Source organism: Centroberyx gerrardi, chromosome 10 (assembly GCF_048128805.1).
Source record: "Centroberyx gerrardi isolate f3 chromosome 10, fCenGer3.hap1.cur.20231027, whole genome shotgun sequence".
NCBI lineage: Eukaryota > Metazoa > Chordata > Actinopteri > Beryciformes > Berycidae > Centroberyx > Centroberyx gerrardi.
In genome coordinates, this window is record NC_136006.1 from 27,032,917 (window position 1) to 27,045,005 (window position 12,089).

The window sequence follows — 12,089 nt, forward strand, 5'->3', positions numbered from 1 at the left end:
ACGGCGGCGTGATATCACGGCTTTCCATAAAACTGTGGTGACATTTACTTTCCTGCTGGCCCCTCCTCTGCGCTGCGCCGCTGCCTGGCGGTATCGCCGCCGCTCCGTCTTTCAGCACAAGGTCAATCGAGCCCCTCCTCCATAATATTATTCAAACGGCAGCATCTTTATCTGTTCGTGTGTGTGTGTGAGTGTGTGTGTATTTATCTATATTGAATTAGTGTATGGTTATTATTGGTGTGTCAAAGCTGCGGGCATGTGTGGCGCTCCAAGTGAACATATTTTGGATATGATGTGAGGTGTGTGATGAATTTGAATTCCATTACCGGCGCAGCGAGAGGCTTGAAGCATGTGCACATCAAAGAAGCAAGTGGACAGGAACGCATGCCACAAACGCGAGCACAGCTGGGCTGTTCAGCACGGCTGCAGGTTGCCGGTAAGTCACGACACAACTCCATGTGGGGGCGTGTGTGTCCACCTATGCGTTTGATGCGTATGTGTGCACATTGCAATGGTGTATATTTAGCTAGGTGGATAATGCGCTAAAAGAGCATAATGGACTGTAAATGATGGGCCTAAAAACTAAAACAGTCGCAATTTATGTAAGGTCATGGCAAAAAGATAACAGCGGCGTCCTGTATTCAACTCAGATGTGATGTCGATCCATAATTAATAAGCTGAAATATGAACTCTGGATGCTTCTTTGGGCTTATCTCAGTTTATTTCTTCTACTTTTCCTTTTATTACATGCCTCATCATTGTGTCGTTTCTGGGACTAGCTGGTGACGATGATGGCAGGACCGTTTGATCCAAGGGAGGACAAAGTCTTATGAGATCTTCCTGCCTTAAGGGGTCCTGGCCAAAGAAGGAGCCAAGGGAGATGGTTTGAGTGACAAGTGAGACTATCAATGGCTGTTATTGTAATCCTGTGCGGAAGAGGCAGAAAAGGTAGAGAGAGAATGAGACAGAATGAGCGAGAAGAGGGAAGTGTCCAGGGCTGGTGTAAGGGGAACCATGGTTGATAAATACTGCATGGGACTGAGAGGACTGTCCAAGGTCCATTCATCTCCACCTCCATCCCTCTATCCACCCTCCATCGCTCCACCGGTGGGCCACTACACCACAGTGTTCCTCTGTCTGTATGGAGGGGGTGGCAGCACATTGCCGGCTTTCATAGCAAACTCGGACAAGTATTCCTGGTTTTCGGCCACGGCGGGTCGAATGCGTCCATTCTGCCGGTAGAAGAAGCGCGTGCTGCAGTCCTGCAGGTACTCGGGGTTGTGCAGCGAGGCCTTGGGGGGGAGACTGTGCTGCCAATATTCAGGATTGTCAAAGGTGGCCTTCTTGCCTTTCTTATCCACCATGATGGTGCCGCCGGTGATGCCCGAGTGCAGGGTGTGCCCCGAATGCCCGGGATGCAGGGTGTGCGACGGATACGACGGGTGGGCCGGGTGGCCAGGGGGCACCACGTACCCAGAGGTGGAGATGGTGTGGGCCGACGTCGACGGGTTGACCGCCTGGGATGCCGACTGGGCGGCGGAGGGCCCGGGGCCGGAGATGGAGACCGCCCCGGCCAATCCGTTCTTCTCCCCGGGGTTGTGGAAGGTGTTGAGGTACAGTGGCTCGTTGATGTACTCGTCCTCCGCCCGGCCAGACTGGCTGTTGGGGGCGGCGGTGGCTCCGACCATGTGAGAGGCGTGGTAACCCGCTCCGTCAATCACCGCATGGGCGTCGCCGTTCCTGCGACGCGTGACGAAGGGGTTTTCCTCCACTGGGTTGAGATAGTCTGCGGAGGAAAGAGGGATTAGTAAGATTTCCACCAGACCATATGAACACAGTCTCAGTAATTTTTGGCCATTTGTCTCCCTCTGTCTCTGGTGTAGGTGATGCACATTAAAAGAAGACAGAATGAAGAAACCTTTGCTTGCTATCTGTGGGGGCCATACACCTCATAGCATTGTATGGCATTGTAGAAAATAGACAGTCATGTTAGAAGACCAAAATAACGCTTATGAAGTCTGCAGTTCAGTAACCTCTGAGACGTTTGCATATCATCTATCAAAATGTAAAATATAAATGAATACAAATTATTCTATTCTATTGTATTCTATTCCTTTCCTTTCCTTTCATGGACACATTCAATATCTTCATGGACATATGATCAACAAGTGGTACCTGAGTTGTTCTTGTCCCTCATGGCAGTCATGTATCCATCCTGGTCCTGATCTCCTTTTGCTCCTCGTTCCCCCAAAAGACCGGTGGGGTCGGCACTGTAACGCTGCCCACTACTGTCCTCCCCTCCACCAGAACCTGGAGAAGCAAGAATTACATACAACTAACTTTGTAGCATAACAAAATGTGTTTTCATTATTTTGTCATGTGCCTGTGTATGTTATACTTGCGTGATTAAAAAGGTTGCATTTAGTTAGTCACTGCTTGAAGAATTTATATCAAAGTGAAACAGGCAAGCATAACATACATAAAAGAGGTTTATGTGATTTTGGTGAGGTCTAAGTGTGAGCGCCTTCACCAACTAAAGCCATGAAAATAGCACAGAACGTGTCTGAGTAGGCGAAGGCGCAAGTGTAATTTTTGATACTAAAATTGGACTGCAGTACACGATTTGTATTGACACTCCCCTCTAGTGCGCTCCTCCTCCCATTTGGGCGCAAACGATGTCATGGGGAGCTATGAAATTACCGGATGAGCGTAGGTGGGAAAAAAAAATCACCCCACTTTCCACAAGTCTTGGAATCACTGTTTTTGACTTCTAGCCATTTGATAATCTGTTCTACCTTGTCCTGCAGCGAGGGCTGAGGCTGCTCCGTGGCCGCCTGGCCGTGGGGAGGCCTGTTTCCTCAAGGTGCCGTTGCAGCGGGAGTCCTCCTGGGAGCCGCCGCCGCTCTGCCCCCCGGTGGCCAGGTCCTGTGGGGGCAGGCAGCCTCCCGTCACGGCCGAAACAGAAACCACTCTGGGCAGGGTGGCCAGCATGTCTTCCATGCTGAAACTGGGATCCTGGTAACCAAACTGGTTCTGGGTAAAAGGAGAGGGAAGGAGAGGGTTTAGTAGGGGAGGAGGGTGAGGGCATTTATGTTAGGCTGCATAGCAGGGGTGTCAGTTCACTAAACCACTAGGCTATGGCAAAATTCCTGCATCTAATGTCATTTGCCACCAAAACTTCCAAACCTGCTTATACCAACTACATTTCTGTGGACAAAGTGAAGAAATGACTGATGATTGACCAGATATTTTTATATGGTAAATGTGATAAATTATTAGATGGAGGTTACCAAAGTATCAGCTTAGAGGAAACATTGATCTTGAATGCTCCCTGATGTGATCTTTAATTTTTTTTTTTAGATATGGCATCCAAATAGATTTCTGGCGATATTTGCTATCAAATCTGAACTCACCCATGCTGAGGTATGGCAAATGTATGTACAGTATATGCACTGTATATGTGCACATGCATATGTGTGTATGTGTACACCATGTGCAAGTATGTGTATATGCATGTGCATGTGTGTAAGCTGTGAAATCATGACTGATAATAGCCAAGTGCCTTTGTCTTTTCTCCTGCTCTCCCCTGGATGATTAAAAAATATAAAAAAAGGAACATGGAGGCTACTTTATGAGTGCGGACCATTTGGTTTATGTACCAGTTCTGAGCGGAAGTGACTTGTTACCCTTGTGAAGTCTGTTACCATACAGCGATACACTGTAAAATAAAGATGTACATAATGTACAAAATCAACAATTGAAGTTCCTCGTGCCATTGTTTTCCCGTCACATTCAAATGTGACGGATTGGGGAGACGAACAGCAGAGCCAAGCAGTAATATGCCAGAATGACTGCTGAGGGGATGCGGTGGTTTTTAATTAAAAGGCTCAGTGTAGAGAAGTCTTAAAGTAGCCATATCTCCCTTGTCCTGCTGTGTGTATTTGTGTCTACACTCTTAACAAAAAGGGAGCTTTTTTAGAACCACACTGGGTTCTTCAGTTTTTCATGTGAACAAATCAGAGGGTTGTTTGAGTCATTACAGTTCCATATAGAGGGTGTCCGGAAAGTCTGGAATCATAGTAATACGTCTGAATGAAGGCATTGGTTTGAATCCCACTTCTGACAAGCAGTTTTAATACCTTTAATAGCAGGTTCCCTTTGATTCCAGACTTTCGGACACCCTGTATAGTACCATAAAATGGTTCCCCAGGCTTGTACCTAGGGTTAGAGTGATACACTGGGCTGGTATTGACCTTTTTGAAAAAATGGGAAGCCCTTAATGTGGATCTTATGTGATATTATGATCAGATTCATACTGTCATACTGGGTTTCAGTGGAGAGTTTTAGTGTCCCATGGTCTGTTCAGAGGCTTTCCCACCCTGAAGAACAATATTCTGGGGGAAATACTGAATGCTTTTAATTCATGGTCAAAAGGTACTGAATATTGGCACAAAATATCAGCTATTGGCAGCTTTAAGTACCCACATCAGTCAAACCCTGCTTCGTACAATAGCTGAACCCTATTTGACCCTATAAAGAAGCCTTTGAGAATGCACGGAACGTCCTAAACCAGCAGGATTAGAAGACATTTTTAGGGCCACACTGTGTTCTTTCTTTCTTTTAGTTTGTTTTTCAATTATTTTAACAAATGAGAGGTTTGTTTGTTTGTTGAGTCATTACAGTTCCACTAGCCGAACCAAAGAAACCTTCTTTTTCTGTGTTTAACTGGATCATTCTGTCTCAGTCTATTAGTCTGTCTGTCTAATTCTTTCTCTCATTGCGGTGGTCTGTAGATATGCAGTCGGTATTCACAGTAGAAATGCCAGAGCTCACGCTGCATTCCTATTTGCCCAGGAATTATATCCACTAAATCACACTCTCTCAATCCTCACTTACTCCTCCTCCTCCTCCTCCTCCTCCCTGTCTCCCCCTTCTCAGCCTTAAAAGAAAAAGCACTCACAAACCTGCTTGTGAATTCTTAAGTTGCTGCTGTGTTTTTGAGTCTGTTTTTGTCTTTTGTCACTGGAATTTCTGTGTCTGCCTAGTTCCACTCTGCATGTGTGTGTGTGTGTGTGTGTGTTGTATTTCTGCCCTCATGAGGATAAAAGATGAAGAAAATGCTCCAAAGTGAGGGCATTTTGGCTGGTCCTCACTTCTGCAAGAGGTTAGTTTAGGTTTAAACCTTGGCTTTAGAGTTAAGATTGGAATTAGGATTAGGTTTAGGCTAAAGTGAGGGTTTCAGTTAGTTTAGGATTGGGTTTGGGTTTAGGGCTAAGACTAGAATTAGGGTTACATTTAGGTTAGGGTAAGAGTTAATGTTCGGCATGTAGTGGTGAAGGTTAGAGTTAAAGTTAGGGGTTAGGGAATGAATACAGTCAATGGAAGGTCTAAGTATAGAAACACAAGTGTGTGTGTGTGTGTGTGTGTGTGTGTGTGTGTGTGTGTTTGTGTGTGTGTGTGTGTGTGTGTGTGCGCGTGCATGTTTTCACCCACTGAGTCATGGAAAAGTTTCCTTTAGCTACGCTGTACTACTATGCAAGTGTAGAGTATTTGTGTAAATATTGTGTTGTGCTGTGTACAATAATTGAGTTCATTACAACCATCTACATGATTTATGTGTCCATTGGAGTGTAATTAATCCAATTAAAACAGAACCCACCCTAACGAGAAAGTCCAAAAAACAGTGGAGGATGAATTTTGAAATATTATACAAATAAATCATCTTTCATTTCTTTGAGAGTTTTCTTTTTTTTTTTCTTCTTATTTTGCCTGCCAAACCCTCTAAAATGCACCAAACCGAGCTGGGGAAGGATTGATGTCTCTCATTGGCATTCACGGGGCATTTTTATCCTGCCTAGCTGGCTTTTCAGACACAAACACGAGGAGGATGTTGGAATACGAAATGGCTGACGTGCCTGGCTGTTCGACTGGTTGTGTGATGGAACAAAGTCCAAAGACAGAGGAGGGGCGTTTGAATAGTCAAACTGTTCAAGTAGCGAGGGAACTGGCTGGAAACCCCCATTTGAAGAAGGCAATTAGCGCCGTTTCACAACGGAGAAAGACCAAGGAAAACAGTGTGCGTCAGAGATGGAAAGACAGAGCGAGAGGACGAGGAGAATGAAAGTGCGGGAGAGCTGCGTGAGGTCTGTTTTCAGATCCCGGTCTTCTGTGCTTGAACAGCAGAGTCCTGCAGTATACGGTGAGCTAACCCCCCCCCCGAAAAAAATGCCATTACAGCTTCACACAAACCCACATCCCTTTAGAGAACATCTAAACGATCTGAATGAGTACTTTGCCTTTTAATGGGCCCGCTCGCAGTCGAGTTACATCTCCAATGCCAGTTACCCTGCTGCTACAATCTAAGAAATGGTGACCAATTTCAGAACAACAGATGAGTCCATCTAAAAAGGGAAATAAGCCACCAAATTATAATGTGCTCCAAAAAAACTACTTATTTACCAACAGGCCTGGCCAAAACAGAAGGTGAATACTTGAAATAACACAAGGGCCTCTTGGTGCATCTTGCATGCAAGTGATATGCACACTTCTTAGGCTGTCTGAGTACCTGCCATGATGCCTGCCATCCAGCGAGAAAAGTGCTGCTCAAGTATTTGAAAGTGTGCTTAAATATGCTGGTGCGGTCTCACTTGACTGCAAAGTTTTGGTCTTTTTCCTTTTTAAATTTAAAGTTTTCATGGTCATTTAGGCATTGAGGGAGTGAGAACCTATTATAAATGAGTTGTATCATTTCAAAACCAACATGAGCAATCAGAAGCAAGCCATTCTTTCTTTTTCTGCAAAAAGTACTTTTTGCAGATCCATGTTTTTTGTTCAACTGTGATATACAGTAGTCCACCAAGATTTGAAGTCAAAGAAGGTTATAGTTTGAAATGCAGAACATTGACAGGGAATAGAACCCGGGTTATGTATTTATGAGGCTCGAGTACAGAGCTAAGGTCAGGCACCAGCTATCCTCAACCACATCAATTGTATCTGAAAGCTTAAAACAATGGCTGCCAGATCAGCGATTCTACAATCAGAAACTTGATACGGATGCAGTGAATTAAATTACACGGCTCAGTGAGTCCCATTGGAGCACATACTGTATCAGCATGTTGCAAAACTGGTTAGATACGTTTCTCTTCTCTTGTTTTGGGGTATGTTGAGGAATAACACAGACAAATGCAAAATGCACAGTGGGATTTGAAATGACTGTGACTAGATTTCAGGCATGACCGAACGGTGATCTTCCTGAGGAGTGGAAGAAAACAGTTGGAATCGTTTTTTGTTTTTTTTCGTTTCAAGCTGAGCGCAGGTCCACTTAGCCTGCCGTTTCTTTGTTTGTGGTTGAATGAAACACAACTTGGAACATTGGAGAGCAATAAATGCGGATGTACTTTTTGAGAGCGCAGTTGCCGCGTAATTCTCTCCCCCAGTTGGGGGTTGGGGAGAAGAAAAGGCGTCAGATTTTCAAGAACGTTCACAAAAGAAATTACAGAATGTTTGAATGTGCTAATACTAGGCAAACACAATAAGAAGTGAAATTGCAGCAAAGCAGGCGATGGAGCATGTCACTGCATATACAGCACATATAATTACATCTTACATAAGTACATGTATGATGATGGTGCCTCAATTTCTCACTCAGATTGAGCGCTTTTGCTATGTTACTAATCTGTAATCTATATTTGAAAAGTCAGTAAGGGTCAGTTCAGTAAGAATTTAATTTTCATGGAGAGTGTTACGAATCAAAAAATTATCCAAAGTGAGACTGCCAATAATACACAAAATAGAATAAACAATAAACATGGTTATATCATTTCTGTGGAGATAGATATTGACATGTTACTACGCAAAATGTCAAGAGAGATAACCGCAACAAGAACATTTGGGTAAAACATTGAGAACAGCACACATGGGGGAAAAATATGTTGGAACAGCTTAAAATATTTGTATAAATATTTGTTTATTTAAGGTGCCCTGGATTTTTCGTTCCAGACATCTACACTGCCTCAAAAAGCAGACTAATCACTTTCAGGAAGATAAATCTACACTATCTTCCTCTCATTATTTTCCTCTCAAGTATTTTTCTGATACCGGCTCGTTACAGCATTAGAGACCGCCCTGTAACCAGAAAGTCACCGGTCCGAGGTATAAATAGAAGAAGAACTGGGTAGTTAGCATGAGCAGTGATAGCCACGATGGCTGAACAGACAAAGAAAAGAGAAACTCAAACTTCATCAACAGAAAATCCAAGGAGAAAGACGTCACAGTACTGGACACACTGTTTGACTGACAGGTGAACTCTGGGAAGAGCAGTGCAGAAACACCACACCGGTGAGCGCTGAGCACCAAAGATGGAGACAAGATAAAAAGGAAAAAAAAAATTAAGATCTCGATTACCACCATAAACCTGCACTAGGCAATACTTTTATGTAAAATATTGTCTTTTCAGCCTGAATCCCAAAGTGGGGCTGCAGTAGAGAAGATCGTCCCATCCTGCTAATTAAGACCCCGTAGATTTGCCCTGTTTACCCAAATGAAATTCTGATGTAAGATCTGGGCGCTGGTGGGAAATTCTCTCCATACAAGACGTGACCAATGGAAACTTAAGAGCGAACTAAAAACCGTCTTATAAACAGCAGTGAGTGAAGAAGACATTCAGGTCCAAGAAATTACGTTACATCATCCAATCCAGTTACCTCTTGCTGCCACTTGGTGCCGCCAATGTGCAAAATTGTTCTAAAAGTATTCCTGAAACTAAAAACGGTAAAAATCCATACCCTGTTGGAGTCCATGCGTGTGCGGGGCGTGTAAGCCAGCGGTGGGATGTTGAAGCCGTGGGGCACCAGGTACTCCTCAGCATCCATCAGGTCCTCCAGCTCCTCCTCGTCCAGGAGGCTCTGGAAGAACTTGCTGTCGTTGGGGCTGGGCAGCTTCATGCGGTCGTCACCCTGAGGAAAGGCGTGTGTAGGGAGGGGTGTGTGTGGGGGGTGGTGGTGGGGGAGTTTGGGGAGGTGAAACAGACATGCACAAATGGTACACTTGTTATTCTCTTGCTATTCTCTAGCAAAGTCCTTGGAACGGTTCTGGTGTCTAGTAGGAATTGTAACAAGACTTGTGGCAATTAGAAAAATTAACTCCTTTCAATGACTTTGAACACTGACTTCAGCTTGCCTGGAGTAAGAGATGCGTTTAGTTTCCACTTTTGGGAAACTAGGATTGACCTACCTGGATGACCAGGTATCGCTGGGGATCGCGGGCCATTCGACTGAACTCTGCAGCGAGCTCCTTGAACTTGGGCCGGCTGTCTGCATCAATCATCCAACCTGAAAAAAGGTGTAAAGATTAGGGTTTGGAACACTGATACAGATACTTATATTTTTGGACTAAAGCTGCACATAGATGTTCCAGTATTTTGTGCTGATACTTATTATCTTTAAATTTGACCATGTTCATGCCCAAATATTCCCCAGAATCAATTCAGGTTAAGGTATTCCCTTAGACAACCAGTGTAATATTAATCATTTATACAAAAAATTATGTAATCAATCAAACTGCATCATATCCATCATATCAGAAGTGGATGAAATTGACTGGATGATATTCAAGTGTTAATAAAATGCCATATATCTGTCTAACCCTAGTTGAGATCAAATTAGTATAGACTCTGTAACTGGCTCATCATCCCAGTGTATCTTGTCAACAAACTTACATCCAGAGTGCTGCGAACAATCAAATAAAATTCCTTTTTTTTTTTGTTTTGTTGTTGTTGATCAAGAAATCTAAACGTTTTTTTGTTCTGGAACAAACAATTCAGATTCCCTTTATTGTAATTACTGATTTTCCCCATCTAAAGATAAACACTGTTTCATCACCAGAGTGGCCATATGCAGCAATGCGCTCCTCTGCCAATTTCTCTACACACACCATCTACAATGCCAAAGCAATCATGTGATCTGGCCTTGAGTAGAACCTGTCTTGGCAGCCAGGTAAAAGAGAGAGAGACAGAGAGAGGGAGAAAGAGAATGATGGCACAAGCACACACACACACACACACACACACACACACACACACACACACACACACACACACACACACACAAGGGATTTCATGTATAAAAATGTTTTATCTTGATGCTTGGGCAATATTGCTCTTTACTTTCATGCCAATAAAGCCCAGGTCACTGAACTGAAGTGAATAAGAGAGTGTATCACATACTGTATGTGCAGCGTGTGTGCGTGTAAGCTTGTGTATGTGTGTTAATGCAAAAGAAAGACAGATAAGAGGCAGGTGACAGTGACCTCTCCTTGCTGCGTGTGTGTTTGCCATCGGAGGTTGGCACGGGTTCAGGGTGGCAGTGTGGGCCAAGGTGACAGTGAGGGCCAGAGGCTGCAGCTTGGAGACTAGAGGACAGGGCCAGGGTGGCGCTGGCACCGGCCCTCCGCCCTCCGCCCTGGCAGCAGTAGCCAGAGGTTACGGCGCCACCTGTGACCCTGGTGCCCGACAGCAGGGCGGCAGTGACTGGCCAACAGGACAGTCGTGGTCGTGGTGGGGGGGGTCACGCTAGCGACGGCCAGCCGGCGAAATGAGCCACTAATCTGCCTGCTACAGTAGCTCCTCCTAACCTCTATTATCTATGAAGGATTTGCTAATCCGAGTGTCCTCAGTGAGGACCTTTTCAGCAGCATGCACATTTTTAACACTAGAAAGGCCAAACTGCCAGCAATTGATGGCTGTTTTGAATTTTAGAACTGAGATGTGTCAGCTTTCAAAACGTCCCTCCATGACATTTCCTAGACCCGCTTATACAAACCAGTGTTGTTACATTTTCAAAATCACACACGGAAATAATAGTTATATTTATACGCTTCAATTGACTGTTCCAAATCCACTGGCCTTACTAGTGTTGAAAAGTATGTCTAGTTTGGGACAAAACACATTTTTGTTACTTTTCACCACAACACCTTCCAATAACTCATGTGGTGTCAATATGTGGAGTTATAGTTAGATTTTGGAACAGCCAATAGGAATCTCTTGTCCTTAATCTAGACTGGAAAAGCCAATATAGGAGCTCAAGCTACACTCTGGCCTGGGATCAGGCTGGGGTTAAAAGGTCTGTGATATACCTTGTTACCAGACTGAGATACTGTATTGTGCCTATGGATGTCTGTGTCTGTGTGTGAGTACAGAGCGTTAGGCTGCACCTACATTTGACCATGACCATGTAGACATCGATGGTGCAGATGGGCGGCTGAGGCAGACGCTCCCCTTTCTCCAGCAGATCCGGGATATCTCTGGTGGGAATCCCATCGTACGGCTTCCCTCCGAAAGTCATCAGCTCCCAGATGGTCACCCCTGAAAAGAGGAGGAAAAGGAAGAGAAGAGAAGGAGAGATGAGAAGAGAAGAAATGAGAGGGGAAGAGAGACGAAAGAAAAAAGATAAGAGAGAAGAATTGAGAAGAGGAACAAAGGAAATAAAAGATAAGAAAAGAAGACGAGAAGAGAGGGGAGGCAAGGAGAAGAGACAAGAAGAGAGCAGAGGGGATAAGAGGAGAGGACAGGAGAGGAGACGAGCAGAAGAAAAGAAAGGAGATGGAAAAAGAAAAAGACAAGACAAGAGAAGACGAGTTAAGAGAGGGTTACAGAAGAAGAGGGGAGGAGAAGAGAAGATGAGCTGACCAGACTGTTGAAGGTCATCGCTCACTCTGAACTTTCTCAACTCCTCAGTGTTAATCACGCCGCTGTTAATGAGCTAATGAGTGGCGAGCAGAGTAAATGCACGGTATTAGACCGGAGTATAATAGCCCCCAGTCATAGAGGACCACTGGGGACGCTGGCCCACTAAAACATACTGATACTTTTAATCAAACACACACTATTCTCTTTGATATGACCCATCTTGCATATTAGCTTTGAAAATCACTTTCTTAATGACTTCGTTAAGAGCCACTGGTGCAGAGGGCTCAAAATGGCCCAAAAAAAAAAATCATTGCAGACTTAAACCACAAATTGTTATTTGAAATGCGGCAATGAAAATCTAATAAAACTGAGGAATAATGGAGGAGATTGGTCTCCAGTTCTGAAT

The 12,089-nt window shown here is 44.3% G+C and overlaps 1 protein-coding gene across 2 annotated transcripts in view; it reads right to left on the reverse strand.

Moving 5' to 3' along the window:
- Positions 1 to 513: 513 nt before the first annotated feature.
- Positions 514 to 12,089, reverse strand: part of erbb4b (erb-b2 receptor tyrosine kinase 4b) — a 336,220-nt gene continuing 324,644 nt past the window's right edge. For both annotated transcript variants that reach the window (XM_078286220.1, XM_071923131.2), the window contains exons 23-28: positions 11,213 to 11,359; positions 9,232 to 9,329; positions 8,784 to 8,954; positions 2,796 to 3,033; positions 2,176 to 2,310; positions 514 to 1,786 (exon numbers count right to left, since the gene is read on the reverse strand). In XM_078286220.1, coding sequence (XP_078142346.1) covers positions 1,116 to 1,786; positions 2,176 to 2,310; positions 2,796 to 3,033; positions 8,784 to 8,954; positions 9,232 to 9,329; positions 11,213 to 11,359 — 1,460 coding nt within the window. In that variant the 3' untranslated portion in view covers positions 514 to 1,115. The remainder of the gene's footprint in view (positions 1,787 to 2,175; positions 2,311 to 2,795; positions 3,034 to 8,783; positions 8,955 to 9,231; positions 9,330 to 11,212; positions 11,360 to 12,089) is intronic.